Source organism: Tetrahymena thermophila, assembly GCF_000189635.1.
Source record: "Tetrahymena thermophila SB210 genomic scaffold scf_8254659, whole genome shotgun sequence".
NCBI classification, from domain to species: domain Eukaryota; phylum Ciliophora; class Oligohymenophorea; order Hymenostomatida; family Tetrahymenidae; genus Tetrahymena; species Tetrahymena thermophila.
In genome coordinates, this window is record NW_002476426.1 from 1177358 (window position 1) to 1196640 (window position 19283).

General features: G+C 21.7%; 6 protein-coding genes across 6 annotated transcripts; 3 read left to right on the top strand and 3 right to left on the bottom strand. All coding sequences in view use genetic code 6, as the record gives it.

Annotated features, from left to right (window-relative positions):
• Nucleotides 1-887: 887 nt before the first annotated feature.
• On the bottom strand, nucleotides 888-5108 carry TTHERM_00051810 (hypothetical protein; the record flags this gene model as incomplete). The annotated part of the gene is made up of 7 exons (XM_001014878.2): nucleotides 888-1037; nucleotides 1105-2790; nucleotides 2866-3286; nucleotides 3339-3744; nucleotides 3828-3891; nucleotides 3942-4769; nucleotides 4914-5108. 7 exons carry the CDS (start codon nucleotides 5106-5108, stop codon nucleotides 888-890), a joined length of 3750 nt encoding a protein of 1249 aa, XP_001014878.2.
• A 1356-nt stretch (nucleotides 5109-6464) lies between these two features.
• Nucleotides 6465-7607, bottom strand: TTHERM_00051820 (transmembrane protein, putative; the record flags this gene model as incomplete). Its single annotated transcript, XM_001014879.1, has 1 exon — nucleotides 6465-7607. One exon carries the CDS (start codon nucleotides 7605-7607, stop codon nucleotides 6465-6467), a length of 1143 nt encoding a protein of 380 aa, XP_001014879.1.
• A 1527-nt stretch (nucleotides 7608-9134) lies between these two features.
• On the bottom strand, nucleotides 9135-10184 carry TTHERM_00051830 (transmembrane protein, putative; the record flags this gene model as incomplete). The annotated part of the gene is made up of 1 exon (XM_001014880.3): nucleotides 9135-10184. One exon carries the CDS (start codon nucleotides 10182-10184, stop codon nucleotides 9135-9137), a length of 1050 nt encoding a protein of 349 aa, XP_001014880.1.
• Nucleotides 10185-11184: 1000 nt separating this feature from the next.
• TTHERM_000051839 (hypothetical protein) lies at nucleotides 11185-12031 on the top strand (the record flags this gene model as incomplete). Its single annotated transcript, XM_012797403.1, has 3 exons — nucleotides 11185-11731; nucleotides 11798-11837; nucleotides 11971-12031. 3 exons carry the CDS (start codon nucleotides 11185-11187, stop codon nucleotides 12029-12031), a joined length of 648 nt encoding a protein of 215 aa, XP_012652857.1.
• A 2207-nt stretch (nucleotides 12032-14238) lies between these two features.
• On the top strand, nucleotides 14239-15579 carry TTHERM_00051840 (hypothetical protein; the record flags this gene model as incomplete). The annotated part of the gene is made up of 1 exon (XM_001014881.3): nucleotides 14239-15579. Exon 1 carries the CDS (start codon nucleotides 14362-14364, stop codon nucleotides 15577-15579), a length of 1218 nt encoding a protein of 405 aa, XP_001014881.2. The 5' UTR covers nucleotides 14239-14361.
• Nucleotides 15580-16695: 1116 nt separating this feature from the next.
• Nucleotides 16696-18537, top strand: TTHERM_00051850 (hypothetical protein; the record flags this gene model as incomplete). Its single annotated transcript, XM_001014882.1, has 1 exon — nucleotides 16696-18537. One exon carries the CDS (start codon nucleotides 16696-16698, stop codon nucleotides 18535-18537), a length of 1842 nt encoding a protein of 613 aa, XP_001014882.1.
• Nucleotides 18538-19283: the final 746 nt, after the last annotated feature.

The following is a 19283-nucleotide window of genomic DNA, read 5'->3' on the forward strand; positions in this document are numbered from 1 at the left end:
TTCATCTTGTTTTTACTGATTAACCAAGCTCTTTTATTTCCTTTATCTATCTATTTATTTATTATCTTTGATAATCAATAAAATCTCTTTATTCTTTCTTATTTAAAATTAAATTTTAGAATTCTATATTTGTAAAATACTAAATACATGCCTTATATGCATACATACTAAGAGCTAAACATCTATTATTCGTTTCAAACAAAAAGATATAATTTTTAAATAATACTTCATATCTTTTATTATCAACTAAATTTTTGCATAAATATTCAAATTAAATTAATTATTTTAAAGGTCAAAATATAATTTAATTTATTGACTTTAATATGTTTTAATTTAAACTGCGCACTAAGCACTAAGGGTCATTCGATAAATTTAAGAAATTAGTTAACCAAAAAGATATTTATCTTTAACCTCAAAGTCTTTGTGCAAAAGAATACAATAATAGAGTTTTAAAAGTTATTCATGATATTAATTTAACAAAATTTTTTTTTTCAAGATTAAAATTTGTAAATTAGTTTGATGTAAATTTTGTAATTATTTTGTTATTATTTGGGATTGATAACAGTCAAGTACTAATTTAAAAAATAATTTGATTGATTGATTCTAATTTTTAAAAAAATATGCATTCAAAATTTTTATGATTTTTAGAGTAAATAAAATTTTATTGATTTAGTGTGTTTTTTTTAAATATAAATAAAATAATAATTTATTTGAGGAAAAACAATAACTGAATTAATTTAAACAAATAAATTTAATGAGTTATTTTATTTTATTTTATTCGTTGTTGAAAAAGTGCAAATAGATATAAATTAAAATTACAACTCTTTAAAATTAATTTAATCATTTTTAATTTTTATTACAAATATATTCTATTTTATAAATATTAATCACATTGCCTATTCCATCATCATATATCTTATTTCTTCAATTTAACTATTAATTTGCTAAAGTTTATTATTCAAATCTATTATTGCAGCACTTCTGCTCAATCCTTGACCGTATTTTTTGCTTTACTCTTTCATAATTTTTGTTTCAATCTATGTTTTAAAATATAAATTTAACAATTTAAAAATATTTTTTATTAAAAAGTTTAAAATTAATTACTAAATTTTTTTCAAGCTCAAGCTCAACAAGTTACTAGTTTAACTTTTTTAAATTTTCTCCTTTTAGAGATGAGATTGTATTTACAGAAGACCTATTTTGACTGTTAGGAAATGTACTTAGATAATTAGAAAATTAAAATTAATTTTAAGAGAAATTCTATGACTATTGTAAAGTATTGTTGGTAGGCTGGAAGTAGTTTGTAGATGAGTTTTGTTAATGATTATGTAAATTGTTAGACTAATAAATAGAGTGTGGATTATTTGCTTGTTAACTTAATCCAATTTAGTACGCATTATTTAAGCTATTTTACTACTAATTTGTTGACTGATATTAATTTGATTACATAGACTGATTCAAGACAAGTTAGTTTGGAGATTAATTTAGGTGAAGCTAATTGGGAGATTAAGGAGTAGTGATTTAATTAAATTAGCTATTTATTTGAGGAGTAGAAGTTCGTTACTAAAAGAACATTTGCTAATAAGGATTATTCGGTACTAATTATACCTATTGAACTTTATTGTATTATTGGTATCCGTTATTGCTTATCTATTTATCTTAAATTGGTATATCTGATAGATTTTAACTGGGCTATCTTTCAAAAGGCTGATGCTGAGGAGTTTATGTAAGGATTTAATTTTAATTTTACATCGATTTATTAAGAGTCTGAGGTTATTGCTACACATTTTAAGGATACAACTACTAACTACTCATTGCTCTTTTATTCAGTAAGTTACTAAATTAACTATGTGACTAATCTGCAGATAAAATTTAATTTTAGCTAATATTGTTTGAATTTTATTGGTTGAAGTAAAGCATATTTTGAGAAGGATGCTGATTACTCTAGATATTTTAATTCACTGCTAATCTAGAATTTTAAGAAAAATTATCATACTATTCATTAAGCAGGTTTTTTAATTTTTAAGTTGACTAATTTTATGGATAATTGGGTTACTGTATGTTTGGTCCTTGGATATACTATGCTTGCTATTATTATAAATTATGTTATTATTATTATTGATTATTCTATTATTGAAGATCATAATGTTGTTGTTATTCTAGCTCAAGTTATTATTCATACATTTATTATTGCTAAAACTAATTCATATAGCCATTTGGAGGGTAATTTTAATTTGCATGAATTTACTAATTTACAATTTCTTTACGGCTTTCTTACAAAGTTTAATTTTATAAAGTAAATTAAGACTCCTAGTTAAAAATTGGTTAATTAATTTATTGTTCTTCGTATTAAGATTTTTCTTAAAATATCGGAATAGCATTCCTCATTGGAGTAGGAATATTTTGTGATAAATCCCTAGGAGTATAACTTGATGCTCCATGAATCTCACTCTGGCTTGTCTCGTTAAGCTATTTGTTATTTATTCTATCCATTTCATTTTAAAATTCTTTTTGATTTACTTAATTGTTAAATACAGTTTTAAACTAAGTTGCAGCTAAATTTTTATTTTGATCATTTATTTTTTAAGATGCAGAAAGATTTGTATCTTATTCTTATTAACTGTTTTCATTATTTTGACTATGAGGCTTTGTTGTTCTTGAATAGAGCTAATTCTAATTATTTATATTTTAAGACTCTGATGACTGCTTTGGTATTTAGTCTAAATTAGATCTTATTTTTTCTGCCTGATAAACTTTTTCACTTAAAACTTAATTTTTTGTACGTTAAGTCTATTTATATAAATTAATATTTTATTTTTAAATGTAAACTTTAAGAAAAAATTTATCAAAGTTATAAAAATTTACTCTAAGCAAGCTATCAGTGCTCATTAATGAGTTTTTAAGTTACTTAATTTCCGAACTAATTTTCTCAATGCTTATTTTTTAAGTTGTTGAATTATTTTAGCCTTAATTTTTTGTGGAGCTGTTATTTGTGTAATATTAATTCATGCTTTTGTTAAACTTTTCATCTTTTAAAATTTAGCTTTACTCTGTCTAAATTTTATTTATTCCCACTTTTCTTGGAATATTAGCAGATTTTACACTTAACTCCTTTTAATATTCTAATTAACTATGATCTGCTTTCTCTCTTTAAGCTTAAATGTTTATTTCTGAATAAAAGCTCCCCTTTCTTTGAGATGTTTATTGTTTAGGAGACTTTATGCTATTATGTCCTATCTTATCTTGGATTTTCTTTGTACTTGGTGATAATAATCCATTGAAAGATCTATTTTATTAGAATAGATTAAGAATTTTTGCAAAAAAATAAAAATATTTACTAAACATGCTTTAGGTCTAACTTCAGTGTTTCATTTTGTAAATAAAGCTTTTTTATTTCCTGATTTTTTTCCTTCAAAATAACATCTTTGGCATTCAACTGTGATTGCAGCTCAAGGATCCTAAAATTTGATGATTTTATATTATTTTCTAACTCAGCTTTTTGTTGCATCAATTCTAAATTTTTTGTTCTTAAACTTTCTATTTCTTGATTTTATTTTTGAACAATTTCATCCTGCAGTTGTTTTTGCAGCTCCTCGTGTTTTTAAGAATGGCTAGCTGATCTATTATGAGAAGTTCTATCATCTTTTTATTTACCAGCTGAAGGGGAATTAAAGCTATTTTCTTCTTTCTTATTGCGTTGATTGGTCTAATTTTCATCTTTTATTTATTACTTTTCTTGATAACCTAAATTTTTTATTGTTTAATTTAACACACTTTACATTAGAAAATTCTTTTTGAAAAGAAAATTAAAATTAAAATCATCTTACTGTTAACTTATTTTTATAGATCGTCGACTTATTACTTTAGCTTTTCGTAACCATCAATCAAAATCTATTTTATTAAGGGAATTTAATTTTTTATTTTTCAAACTTATTTATTACTTTGTTCTAAGTCAACGTTTGTTTGTAACGTTATGTAGACTCATTTAATTAGGCTCTTAAATTAGTTGTTTCTTAATTTTGCAGATCTTAAATAAAACTCTGCATATCTTTGGAATTGGTTCTTTGCTAAAGAGGGTAATCAAAAAGCATAGAAGAACTTTACATCATTGAGCTATCATTTAAATTTTCTCCATTTAAAAATTTTTAAAAATACTTAGAGGATTTTTCAAATTAGAAATGGACTGCATCGTCTTATCTTTACTCAGCCTTTATGCTGCTTAATAAATTATCTTAATGTCCACCTTTTTCATTTTCTAACTAACCAATTTATGTCTGCTATTAATAATTTTGCTTTTATTAGCTTTGCAACTATTGCTAGTTTAACATTTTCTAAATAGTTTAAGGAATAGAGGAACTAGAATAATTTTAATTGGTAATATTTTATTCAGAAAGAATTGATTCGTTTTCATCATATTGTATAATAAAGTTATCACTAACTTTATTGTTTAAATTATAATTACCTATATAATTTTTATCCTAATAATTCATGAATAGAATTTTATTAACTTTTTAATCTTGTGAATCATCCATTAATGTTGTTAGTTTATTAGCCTGAGAGCTAGATACATTTTAGCTAGAATCTATCTTTTCAATTTGTGATTAAGAATATTCAATCGTTTTATGATTTGGAGTTAAATTTCCTTAAGATGATAATTCATCACTAATAACATCTTCTTCGTATCCTTTTTTATCTAAATTATTTTTGCTTTCTGTGTCCTCTCTTAAACTATGTGCAGAATAATTATCCAGTTTAATTTACTCTTTATCCTTTTTTTAAATTGAAAGCATATTAAAATACAATTACTCGATATTTAAAAATGGATAAAATCAAAACCATTTAGAAAATACAGCTTAAGTTAGTAAATTAATATTAAATTAAGTAATCATATTTGTATATAAAAAACTATTTACTTGATTATTTTTTCTTTAATGTTTTAATACTTTATCTTCAGTCATTAGATTACCTTTTTTATTATTATTATTATTTGAATCATAACCACCCTAATGGTTGGCTCCCGCATAATAAGTTTCTTAAAGATTTATATGATTGTAAGAATTAAAATCTTTAGCTTTGTTCTACTACTACTATGAATGTGGAGAGTTCATAATGTTAAATCCTTAATTATAATTAACTTATGAAATTGTTATGTCTTGGATCAAATTACAATCAAAAATGTTTAAAAAATAAATTATGAAGATAATACTTTTTTATCAAATAAATTTGAAAAATAAATCTTATTTCTATTTATTTGCTGGCATTTTAAAGTGTAATAGTTAATTTATTAATTTGATTTTTATTAATTTAATATACAATCAATTACTTTTTAAAATTTCCATTTAATCTTTCCAAAATAATATTCTTCTTCAATCTCTTCTTATCTCAATTATTATTTATTTTTATTGACTCAACATAATATTTATATTAACTTCTATTTAATTAGCTCATATTTACTTGCCATTTACAATTCAAATGAATGTAATCATTTTTAGTCCAGTTTCATAAATATTATTACTTACTTTATTCAAATATATTCTTCCAAAATTATTTATCATGCATGCACTATGTGCATTCAAGATGTTTAAAAAGCCATTTTAATATAACAATTGTGTGCCATTTCATCATTTTTTGATTTTGTGAAAAGTTTGCTTTAATTTTATATTAATATAATTATTATTTAATCTTTCAGTTTTTTAAATTGTAATAATAGTGAGTCACTATTCTTAAATAATATTTAATGTTAATATTTATTTTCAATAGAGTAGAGTAATAAAATTGGTTGATTACAATAGACAAATATGTTTAATTTTCCATTAATATGTTTTAAGTTAGATAGTTGGTAATAAAAAAAGGATTTAGGGTATATTAATAAAATTAATTTTTAAAAATAAAGAATTAGTTTATGATATTAGAATAAATTTGATTATTCAATATATATAAAAAGTTTACATAAAAAATATTTGATTTTAAGTGATTTCTATGTTATGACTGTTTGTTTATATTGATCTATAAACTTTAAAATCATGACTAATTCACTTAAATATTTTATTTAGATTATTTGATTTATATTTTAAAGTATTATTTATTTATTTAGTATTAAATTGCTCAAAATTTTATTTGTTATTTTAGGATGTAAAATATTAAGTTAGATTATTGAAAGATATATTTATTGGAAGCAGATTTAGCTTCTACTTTTATTTTATTTAACATCGTGCATATAATTTAAATTTATTCCTTTTTTATTTTAATGGTTTTTAATTAGTCTTTTTATTTTACATATTTACTTTTTGAGGGAAGCTTTTTTGAATGATTTTGCCTATTAGTTATTTTACTGATTTTTAATCATTAGCTTTTATTTTCTTTTTCGAAAAATAAATAGTTAGATTAGTGTTTTATTCAAAATTTCGAAGATTTTTATTTGATTGTTATTTTTTAAGATAAACTATATCATAGAAATATTAGCATCATTTAGAAATGCTATATACGTTTTAGTAAAGTTCGAAAGGATCATGATCTAATTGATGGTCCCTGTCTTTTTTGAAAGCTCTGTGAGGATCTTCCTCATTCAAAAGATCCTAATACTGTTGCTAAAAGATTTTACCAAAAGCACTTTTTTTTTCAATATTTTGCACTAATTAAAAAAAATCAATAGTTGTTTTAGTTAAGCATTTTGAGAGAGATTTTCTAAGCTCTTCTAAATCTTCAAAGGAAGAATTTGTAGAATTTTAGCTAAATTTTTAGAATATTTATAAAAACTCTTTACTAAGCAAAGATGTTTTGAGCTTAAATATGAGCAGCTAGAATTAACCTAGGAATTCTATATTTTTAAGAACACTGATAAAGCGTTTACTCTTTTTAATAAAAATATTAATGACTTCGATCAGCTACTAAAGCATAAACTAATTGCTTGAGAAACATCTTTCTGAAAAGAGAGCAATAAGGACTAAAGTAGAGGTAAAAAGAGAGCACTCTGTAGCAAATACATTAACTATAATACATTTTATTAAATCGTTTGTCTTAGCAATATCTGTAATATCTTTATTTAAAAAATTTTCTACAATAATATCCTCAAATTCATTCATTTAATGAACACAGTTGAAGAATTCTTCTAGCGGTGTCGTATTCTAACTCAACTAATTTTGGTGATAAGGATTAAGATTGTGTAGTAAAGCTATTTTGTGCTTGACATATATAGAGTACTTTAGTAAAAATGTATTTATATTTTATATAGATTCATTTGTACTTGAATCAAAATTAACATCTTATTAATCTAGAAAGTGCTCTTTTATCCAATTCGTTAATTTTTCTTCATCCTTCGCTTTCCATAAATATTTATTATCAGCTACAACATCTATGACTAATAATAATTTAAATTTTTGTAGTATTAAAGATTAATCTTTAGCTTCTACAAATTTTTATTGCATTAACTCTTCTGCTTTAATTAAAGAAGTTTCATCATCCTAATCATTTAATCCGTTAACTATTCTTATCAAATGTTTTTCTTTAGGAGGTACTTCATCATTTTTTAAACTCTTTTTTACTGATCTTTCATATTTCGTTCCTCCATGAATCGTTGCTTTGATTCCTCTCATTACTTTTTTTAGCATTTTTGTAAATTTGATAATTACAATCCAATAATAATTATTTATAAAACTTTGAAAACTCTTCTTATTTCTAATAATATATTTAATATAAACTATATCTCTATCTCTTATTATATTTACCAGTAGCCAGTTTTTTTTAAGTCTAGTTATTTTATTTATTTAAGTAGCGTTCAAGTAAAATAGTGGTTCTAACTAGTTTTAAAATAATATTATATAGCAAGCAATAATTTATTTGACTGTCCTTTTTTAATTATGCTAAGAGTGAAAAAAATATTTAAAAATAAGCTATTTGAGTTATTCAGCAGTGATAATGGCTATATAATAATCTTTAAAATATTTTATTGAATATGCGCTTTGCCTTCCTTGTTTATTTTCTTTTAATTTTAGAAGCTTATATTTTATTAATAGTTTTTAGTTACTGTTTTTTTACAATAATTTTTGCGTAAATTATAGTTATAAGCCAGAAAAAATAAATAAATTCAATTTTCTTTTGTGAAATAGGATTATACTGATTTTAGTTAATATTAATTTTAATTAGGATTTTTTCCTTCTAATTATCAATTAATTAATTCATAGACTCGATTAATTAATTTATTGATTAAAAAAATTAATATTATCACTTTTTTCTTCCAAAGAAGGATATTTAATAACTTTTATTTTATAAATTTACATGTTAATAAATTACAGTAATAATAAATCAAAGAAGGTTTTTATTTTATTATAAATTCTTATGAATAGTCAAACATGTACGATGCTAATCCTTTTCCATTTTTATTGCTTTTGTCAAATGTTTTTTTATAATATACTATGTTAGATTTTTCTACTTTTAATATTTTTGAATGACTAAATTTCCTTCAGATAAATGCTTTTACATGATTTTTTTAAAATTTAAAGTTAATTTTAATTAGCTTGGCTCATAAATTCTTGGCAATATTAATCATTTATCTTGTGCAAATTTATAATTTAGAATAAAATTTTTTCTATATCATTTAAAAGGGTTTATTTTTTTTAAATAGAAATTTATTACTTACTCAATAAATATTTTAATTGGTTATTATAAAAGTACTTTTTAAAAAAAATTGTTTGTTTTTTGTTTACAATAAGAGTTATTGATATTAATATCTAGATTTAAACTAGTTATAACTAGCTGAAAAGGGTAAAAATACAATGAATAAATAACATAAAAAATGTTTCAAACAAATAATAATTAAAAATGTAGTATAAATAAATGCAGTAGTATTTAAATAGTAGATTATATAGGTTTTAATAATTTTTGAAAGTGGGAATTATAGCAAACTATTTAGGCTTTTAAATATTTTTTCGTTGGATAGGTAAAGGCACAATATTCAAATTTAATTATGAGATAAATTTTTGCTACCTACTTCAAAAAATATTTATTCGCTTTTTGTTAGTGTAACTTAGATTAATTATAATTATTATTATTATTATAAAAGTGATTGAAATTTGATATTTTAAATCTATAAAGCCTAAATCAGTATTTAAGGTAGACTAGAATTAATTTAATTTCATTCAATTATTTACTCTTCTTGCAGAAACAAAAGATTGTTAAACAATTGGAGATTTTAAAGGTTGCTAGTACTTCGATAGAGAAATTTTTAGTTTTGAATAGCATTTGATTTAGTCATCTATTTTCTGCATGATGATTTAATTTTTTAACTTAATGTTCTCAGGAGTTGTAAATAAAGATTGTTCAAAAGCTTTCATTTCAATTGTTTCCTTGAAAAATAAATAAATTGAAAATGAATAACTGCGTAAAATCAAAATGAAAAGGCATTTTAAGATTTAAAATTCATGGCTTCTGACTATAGACTTAGGTAAAAGCTGTTATTCAATAATAAGAAGCACACAAAACATAGGCCAATAAGAAAGAATTTAATTAATATGTACAGAATAGGTATTAGTAGTAGAAGTTAAGCTATTTCTTGAATTTGAAATATTTTAAGATTTTGCATGAGTAAGCTCTTTATTTGAATCTTCAGCTAAACCTTTTAAGCAAAAATCATCTCTAAGTGGCAAGTTTATATCATGTTCTATGTTATAAACTTCAGCACATCCTAACTTATCTTGTAGAGATCTTTCAGAATTAACATTTTATTCTATAGGATATATTTTCTTTTCATTGTTGATTGACGCTGAAGAGTTTGTGGATGAGTTTGAAGAGAAAGAAGATTACGAATTGTAAGAAGATGATGGTGATGATAAACGAATAGATGAAGGTCCAAATTTTTTAGTTAAATTATATGAATTTAAAATAGGTGATGAAAAAGAGTTATTTGCTGAATTAATATGTCTTTGAGATTTTATAGCAACGAGGTGCTAATAGATGGGAATAAATAACCCAAAAATTAAGTTAATTTTTGCTGCTTACTGCTCAGAAATCAGGAGTATGCCAGCCATAATTATTTAAACAATAACACATACATTCCATCTCTTCATTAAAATGATGAGGGATTTAAAATAAAGAATTAATTTAGAAGTAGAAACACTTATTTATTTTTCATCTTAGATTTCTCTATTGTTATTTATTGTTTAATTATCACAAACGTAGTTAACTGCCATAAGCGTTCAATATATTTTGCTGTTGTTCAGCTTGTGTTTCTTTTAATTATAATAAGTGAATACTAAATATTTTTTTTTTTTTTTCCTTTACTTTGTTTGAAGTTAGTAGTTGTTTTTTTATTGAATTTTGTATAGAATTTAATTTTTTTTTTCTTGTTTCTAATATCTCTGATTTTTTTTAATTATTAATTATATTATTTACATAGACAAAAGAAAGGATTTTAATTGAGTCTCTTTTTAGATAAAATCTTTGAAAATTTTTTCTTCTATTTTAAAAGATAGATTAAGCTTGAAGGAATCAGTAATATAAAAGTGGTAAAGAATCTTAATATTTGTTAAATATTGAGGAAATTCTTGTACTTTTAATAATATTACCATCAAATTTACTTAATTATTTGCCAAACAAGCTAAAAATTAAGAGAACCCCACCTCACCCATAATAACTTCCTTATAAATTAATTCTTTTATCTATAATCTTTTTTTATTTCTCAATTTTCCACCTAATAATTCATTAATAGCAGCAAGTTAAATTTAAATTTACATTTTAGATTTTTAAATACCATTTATTTTAACAAACTAGCACTTACATTATATTTACAAGAATGCTGCTTCCTTTAATTTTTTAATGAAATTTGCTTTTTTATAAACAAAAAATTTATTTAGCATGCATGAACAATTAAGCTGACTGTTAATTAATGTTTTTTTTCTTCTTACTAATTTTTTTAAAACGGATATATACGTACATACATCATATATTTTGTTTTAAGGGTTCTATAAATTGATCTATATTAACAAATGCATTTACCTAAAAATAAGTAAACACTATCTAATTTTAATTCAAAAGTAACTAAATATTGGAATAAAATTAGCAGGAATTTTAACACAAACACCCAAATACTCCATTTCAATTTATATTTTAGGGCTATTTGAGAAGTAAATCCATTTGAAATTACAATTGTTTAAGCATAAATAAAATAGTAAACAATCAATAATCTGATCAATGAAATTCTTGACGATCAACATTTAAAAAGATAAATTCATATTTCAATCAATAAAATAATTAAAGTAAGAGTCTAGCTTATTTTTACAAAAAAAAAAAGTGAAAATTGAATATTTTTAGAGCATTTTTTAAAAAAGTAATACTTTTCAAATTAATCAAACAAATTTGGAAAAAACAAAGGTACATAAAAATTATTCATACATAAATTATCATTCAATTTAAATATCAAATGATGTCAAAAAAGCCATAAGATAGCGATTTAATTCGAAATAAGAATTATAGTAAAAATGTGATAAATTGAATAGGATTTAATAATTTTTCTACTTTATGTATAACAAAATGAACAATACTATAGAGTTTTTCAAATAGTAATTATAAAAAGGGAAAGAAAATAAATTGATTAAATTTAAATTGTGTATAGAAGAAACTAAGTATCAACTAATTAATCCTAAAGTATTAAGTTAGAGATCCGAAGATGTTTTTATTAGAAAAAGTATCCAAATAAAATTTTAATTACAGCATTTACTCTTAAAGATACTACTTATGAGTAACATAATATAAAATTCAATAATATATAAAATTAATCATGTGATTAATTCACTGAAATAATTAGCCTCCAGTGAAGCAAGCAAGTTATCACTTTTTAAAACTAAGTATAAATTGAAAAAATATTTATCTTGATTAATTATCAACATTGTAAAAAGCTTTATTTTACTTAAAGAATTTAAATTTCTTATTTTTAATCTCAACTCTTTTATTTTTGCATCAAAATTTTTATTTAAAAAGTTACATTTCTCCATATTAGCACAAGTCAAATTAAATTCGCTAATTTAATTTTTTAATTTGACAAGGTACGGGTCAGTGCTTTACTTATGTACTGTATTGAAAAATAAAGTATAATTTTTTTACTATTACTAATATTCAGTTTTCTAAAGATAAGCTTTAATAAATTAAGGAATAAAATTATTGGTGAGGGAACAAGTTAGTACCTATTTTTTAGGCTAAATTTAAATTTAAGATATATTTAGTAATTCAAGAAAATAGTAAACAATAATCAACAAATTATTTTTCATATTATCAAATTTAGAAGAATACCTTCATTGGTATTATTAAAATATATTTACTGTCTCTTTTTTCACTTTTCTTGAATTATTTACTAGAATTTTTATGATTTAATAACTCCATCTATTTTATTTTTAATGATGCTTTTTTAATTTCTTAGTTTTAAATATTGTAGTAATCATATTAAAACAATTCAAAATAGTCTCTAATTATTTATTTTTTTTGCTATTATTGTTTGTTCATTAACATATGATAAAAAATATATGTCCATTATAAAAAAATCATGATATTAAACTAGATAAATTCTAAATAATATTTTATATTAAAAAACAAATAATTTCAAACATATAAAAATCTTAATTAAAATACCCTGTTTTTATTTAGAATTAGATTGTGAATTTAATTAAATAAGCTATTTGATTTGGAGTTTTAATTTTTTTAGGGAGTAAAGTTGTATATATATTAGTATATTTGATTTTAGATATAAAATAAAAAATAAGGACGTTAGGAATAGTAAATGTAAATTTAAATTTGAAAATACTTAAATTTAATAAAAATACTTATGAAATCATTCAATTTTATTTTTTTTTAAACTTTATAAACATTTAAAACCCTATTTTAGTGATAAATTATATGATTTATTTAGCATATCATATATGATTGTTCTTAAAATATCCTCAGTTATAAATATTATTCTTGGAAATTCTAACCATTTTTTATCATTAGTAAATGTTTAAAATTATTTTTGGTAATTTTAAAAACTATTTCATACATTATTGCAACAAATATGTTATCATAGTACACTCCTTTTTAGATAAATATTTTAAAATAGGTAATGTTTTTAATAAGTTTTTCCTAATAAATTTCTTAGTAATTATTCACAGAATTTTAATTTATTTATATATCAAGTTTAATGACAGATAATTTTTATTTGATTACTATTTTCTTTTCGAATACAATCTATATTGTTTGGTATCATATTAATTTACTTTATCTTAAAGGAGTCTCAAACAATTCTCATTATATATGGGCTAAAAGCATATTTTTTATAAAAAATGCTAAATATAATAAATGTTTGAAAAGTGCACTAAATATTTAAGATTTAATAAAAAATTTGGACTTAATAAGTGTAAACAACTAAACAATTTCATAAAAATTATTTAAAAAAAAATCATATATTATTTTGATTTCATATTTTAGGAATTTAAATATTAATTAATATTTTCTTAATAAAAGGTTCTTCAAAATGTTTTTATTTGATTTATTTTTATTATTAATGTGTTTTTATTTTTTTTTACATTTTCAGTAAATTAAGTACTTTAACCAATAAAATAAAAATAACCAATGGATATTTTAAAATTTTTATTGAATAAAATAATTATGATAAGATTTAATTAAAAAATAGTACTGTTCTATTAAAAAAAATTATATGTAAAAAATATTAAAAGTATGTTGAATATATTTTCTCATAGATTAAATAAAATATCAAAGTAAATATCTTATTTATTTTATTATATAATTTAAAAACTCTTATTTTAACATAAAAAAAATACTTTTAATATTCTTATTACAATTAAATATTTATAAAATATAATTTAAGAGAATAATTGATGATTGATGAGATAATTACTTAAATTCTTAGATACAAATTAAAAATAAATTGAAGAATATGCAAAAAAATGAAATTAAACCTTTGATAAGATAATTATTAATATAAATATCAAATTTAAATAAGAGAAAGAATAGAGGAATTACCAAGAAGTAAAAAGATAAATTTTTTGTTTTATAAATAAAATTAATTACTTTTCTTAAATTTATTTGCAATTTAAAATAAGAATTAATAATCATATTATTATTATTATTCATTTATATTTTTCTAATGAATATTTAGCATACAATTAATTCAGAAAAAAAAATTTTGAAGAGCTTTTTTTTGCCGTTCAAAAATAATAAAAATATTTTAAATAATGAAGAAAATCAATTAGAATTTATAAATTGACTAAGTTTTGTATCTTTTAAAAAGGGGTTTTTGTCAGAGAGCTTCCAAGAAAGATATTTTTTAATGAATAATTATCATTTTGTTTATCAAAAAGAGAGACAAACATTTAAACATTTATGAGGAAAAATTAATGCAAAATTTTTTTTTGGCATTTTAATTATTTGAATTTATTTTTTTTTATGAGATCTTCTTCTTCATTTTATTTTTAATAGGAAATCTCAAATAAATTAAATAAATTTTAAAAAAAACAAGAAAATACATAAACAAAATTTTTAATAAAAAAGAAAAAAGCTCAGTAAATGTCACAACAAAAAAGCAGAGGATACAATAAATCTGACCAACAACACAACTAATATAACTAACAAAATCAAGAGCCACCCAAATAGGTTAAGCCTACATATTATGATCTTGAATTGAACAGCAAGAAAAATGCAAATAGCGTTTTTATTAAAGCTCAAGTTGTTAGCATTGAAGAATAAGAATCAAAATTCCCTACTAGCAATCAAGCTAAAACTTTGATTGTAAGTCTTGCATAAATTCTTTAAGAAAGAAACTAAACCCAAAAGGCTTAAATAAAAGTTCATCCTCCCAACCCAATCTTTTACAAGGACCTAGAAGAAAAATAAAAGGAAAAGCACTACAACTTTTTCTTAAATGCTAAGAAGTAGCTTGATAATAATGAACTTGTTTTGATAGAAATTTTGAATGGTAAGCTCAAAAGAGAAAAAGAAAACAAGTAAAGGGATAATAATGAAACTACAAAGAAATAAAAAATTATTTAACTTAAAGAATGGACTTAAGTTAAGAAATGCGAGAGATTCTTCGAGAATAACGATAAAAAGATGGGAGAAATCAATCAAATTAAGGATATTACTGCCAACAACAAATATGTTAATATTCTTGCTGTAGTCACTGCTATTAAACCTTTAGGAGAAATTGCCAAAGGAAGCTAACTCTTATCACCAGAATTCAAAGCCGAAAAGCCTGAAGATTAACCCCTTAATCATCATATCACTTTACGTGATTAAACTGGAGAAATACATTGTATTCTTCCTAATATTGACAAGTTTAAGAGCTTTATATAATTGGGCAAATATCTCTTCTTCCAAAAGGCCTAAATTCAACATTCCAAAATTAAAGAAGGAGAAACCAACATCTTCTTAAACATCTACATTAATGAAAAGAAGCAAAAGCCCAAAGGTTTCATCTGGGATTGCTCTAGTTTACCTGAATTTGAAACTGCTATTCCAAGTATTAAGAGCTCTACTAATTTAATCAATGTAAGCAATAAAGTCTGGATTGTTAAAGTTCCTCAAACTCAAACTGCTCAATGATCAGAATAGAAGAATGAACTCATTAACATGTCTATAAAAATTTCAACTTGTTTGCATATAACACCTCTCTCTATTCATAAAAACTAATTTCATATTGCATTTTTTATGTTTATCTCAACTAAGTCTTCAATTTAGTAATATTAATAAATGCATTAATTAATTAACTAATTAATAACTTCTTCTTGATATGCTATAAGATTTTTTTTGTTTCTTTTGTTGAATTTATGATTCAAAGTATTTCTTAATGTATATATTTACTTTGTCTATCAAAAATATTAAGTTTTATTTAGATAGAACTTGATTCTTAAATAATTTCTTTATTAATTGATTATTATTTAATTAATCATCTAATAAAATAAGAAAAATAAATAAATTTCAATATTTTATAAAAACAAATGATGTTTTATTGAAATAAGCTAATTCCAAATAAATTTTCCACGTTTTCACAAATTCTTAACTTAAATTTTCAAAAAAACCTAAAATTCTTAATTCTTTATTAAAATAAAATATTTTAATTTTTTTACTTTAAATTAGTGGTTAGGTTAATAATAATTTATAGAGTTATTTAATATTTAAAATAAATATCATTAAACTATTCTCAAAGTCATGATAGATGGATGAATGAGATTTCTTGTATTAAATATTTATAATTTTTAATACATACATACATATATATTTGTCAATCATTTATTTTAAAACTTTTCAATTAAGTATAATATTTTGACTTGTAAATTTGTAGGGGGTGTTATTTTTATTATAAATTAAAATATTTTATATAAGATAAATAATTGATCTTTTTATTAAAAATCCTAAAAAATGTATTTTATTTGAATTTATAGGGAGGAATATTATTTTAAGTATTTTCATGAAAAAATTTAAAATTAGAAGAAAGATTTGAATAAGTTTTAAAAGATTCATAATAATAAAGACAGACAATATCAAAAAGTTTTTAAAACAAAAACATTATAAAAATTTTTAAATAGAAATTAATCATCTATCTATCTATCTTTCTTTCTATTTTTTCAGTAATTTAATGATAAATTTTGAATAATTAATTCCTGTTTTCAATTTGTAAAAAAAATTAGTAAGTTTTTGTGCTTAAAAAAAGTAAAAAAAATGGTAAAAACAATTGAACAGAGCATAACAGATTTTAATGAAAAAATAAGCATCACCAAACACAAATCTTTATCTCAGATAAATAATTTGTAAAGGTTTCTGTAGCAATAATTAGAGGATTTGACTGAAAAAATTGTAAATAAGATTGACAAATACGATAAGCAAATTTAATAAAATATAAATTTCTACCACTCCTTACCATAATAAAATTTGCTAAAAGGGTATTTTGAGAATATACTTTTATCTTAATTGAATGAAGATTTAGATATTTTAGAAGTAGAAGACTCTCAAGAGTAATAAGCTTTGCCTCCTATATAATAAGTTACAGATTAGCAGTAGTCAAGCCATCAAAAGCAATTAAAGGAAGTTTATTCCATATTAAAAAAAGCAATAAATTTATTTTCAGAGCAATATTCAAATTCAATTTAAAATATAAACAACAAACTTATAGATTTTAGCCAGAAAAACATAGACTTTTATTCAGATTATTGCTTATCATAAGACAGATAGCACTCAAATATTTTGTTTCAAAAATCAACAACAGAAATAAATAACCAAGAAAATAGCTTGTAGAATGAATAAAAAAATATTTAAATAGAGATTTTTAGTTAAATTGACTTTAAAAATGAATCACCTAGTCACCTTCCTGAACAATATCACTACAGCCATGTTAAGTGTTTTTCTATTTTAGATGATAATAGAAGGGCAGTCCTTTGCACAAGAAATAATCTACTTTTAATTGATATTTTAAGTTCAAAAGTACTAAAATGCTCTTACATAAGAGGTGACTAGCCCACACTCCCAACATGTATTTAGCCTCTTTATTCTTATGAATATGAAAATGAAATACTGTATTCAGAAATGTTTAAGAGCAGTACTGATGCTACATATTTCTAAAGTGTACAATAGGATTTATAAAATAATTTATTTACTATAAATGGGACATAATAAAACTCAGGCGAATCATCAGCAATTTAGTCAGAAAATAATTAAAATTAAAGCATAAAAAGAAAAAGATAGCAGAATTTAATTGCTGTGGGTATGGGAAGCTTAAGTTCAACAATAGACATATGCATATACAGTTTAAAAAACCTATAAAAGATTATTCGCTTACCAGGACATTTAAGGACGATTTGTAAAATAATATAGACTCCATTAGACTATGAGACGATGTTTTCAATATCCTCAGACAAAAAAATAATAGCATGGAATTTGACAAATTCAAATCAAATCTTGACTGAAAATACAAACCATGCTTAAAGCATAAATGATGCATTGATGTTAAACGAATATCTCCTTGCAACATTTAGTTTGAATGGCGAAATATTTTTATGGGACATAGAGTACACAAATTAAACTCCAAATAAGTTTAAAAGTCTCAAAAAGAAGATTATAATTTAACGCTCATGTTTAAGTCTATATATTGGGCAAGTTTTAATGAACTCAGATAGAGTTTATCTAAGCATAACCTCTTAAGGTTTAACAGAATAAAAGTACTTCCTTGAAATGAATGACTTTTAAAATAGAGTTTTAGTTAAGCAAGAGCTCCCATTAAAGGTTATAGGCTTGAATGTGTTATCTGTTAACATGCACATATATGCCTTTGTTACTTATTCCTATTCAAGCTTTTTTGAAGTTTATCTGATAGATACTTGCTAATCTGGTTAAAAGTCTGCTACTCTAGTCTAATAGATAGATTTTCCTTCTAAAAATTAGAATATAAACACTGTTATAGAGTCTCCAAGAGTTTAATTCATACAATTAAGCGAGTAATAAAATAAAATTCTAATTGCTTTTGCTTTAGATAAAAATATATCTATATACAGTATTACTATAAGTTGAAAAAATTTATTTTTTCTATATGATTGTAAAAAATAGAGCTAATCCATTGAATTTAAATTAATAAATTAAAACTTATTTAATTTTTAACTCTTTTATAATTCAAAAAAAAACAAACATCAAATTGCATAAGTGCATAAATTCTGTAACTTATTTTTAGTTTTAAAATTTTAAAGATTTTAGCAAAATTTTATCTTTCTTAAATTTAAAAATAAATAAAATGAAAAGTTAGTTTGATAATTAATTAATTACTGCTTTTATTTAAAATTTTGATTAAATCTAAACTAAAATTAATTCTTTAAATTTGATAACAACTAATTTAAAGATAAATCTAAAAAACTTAAAAATCTTAAGGATTTTCTCATATCTTCTTTAGATTTGAAAAATTTTTATTAAAGATTGAATTTGGTTTTATGACTTAATTTTGGTTTAAGATATATTAAAGCAATCAAAGAACATGCAAATTGAGTTAAAGGATAGAATTTTATTTTTTATAATACCTGTAAAAAAAATTGTTAATTGAAATTAAGAGATATAATTTGATAAAAATTATTAAAAGAAAATAATATAATTCAATCATTTTTTAATAATAAATATATGATAAAATAAAGAGAAAATAAAATGAGTATGTGCTTAATAATAGGAATATTATTTTAGAGAAAAAGGGAATAAGCACAATTAGTTTAATTTGTTAGTTAAACATTAATTATGAAGTATTTTAAGTTATAGAAAAAAAGATAAAAATTACC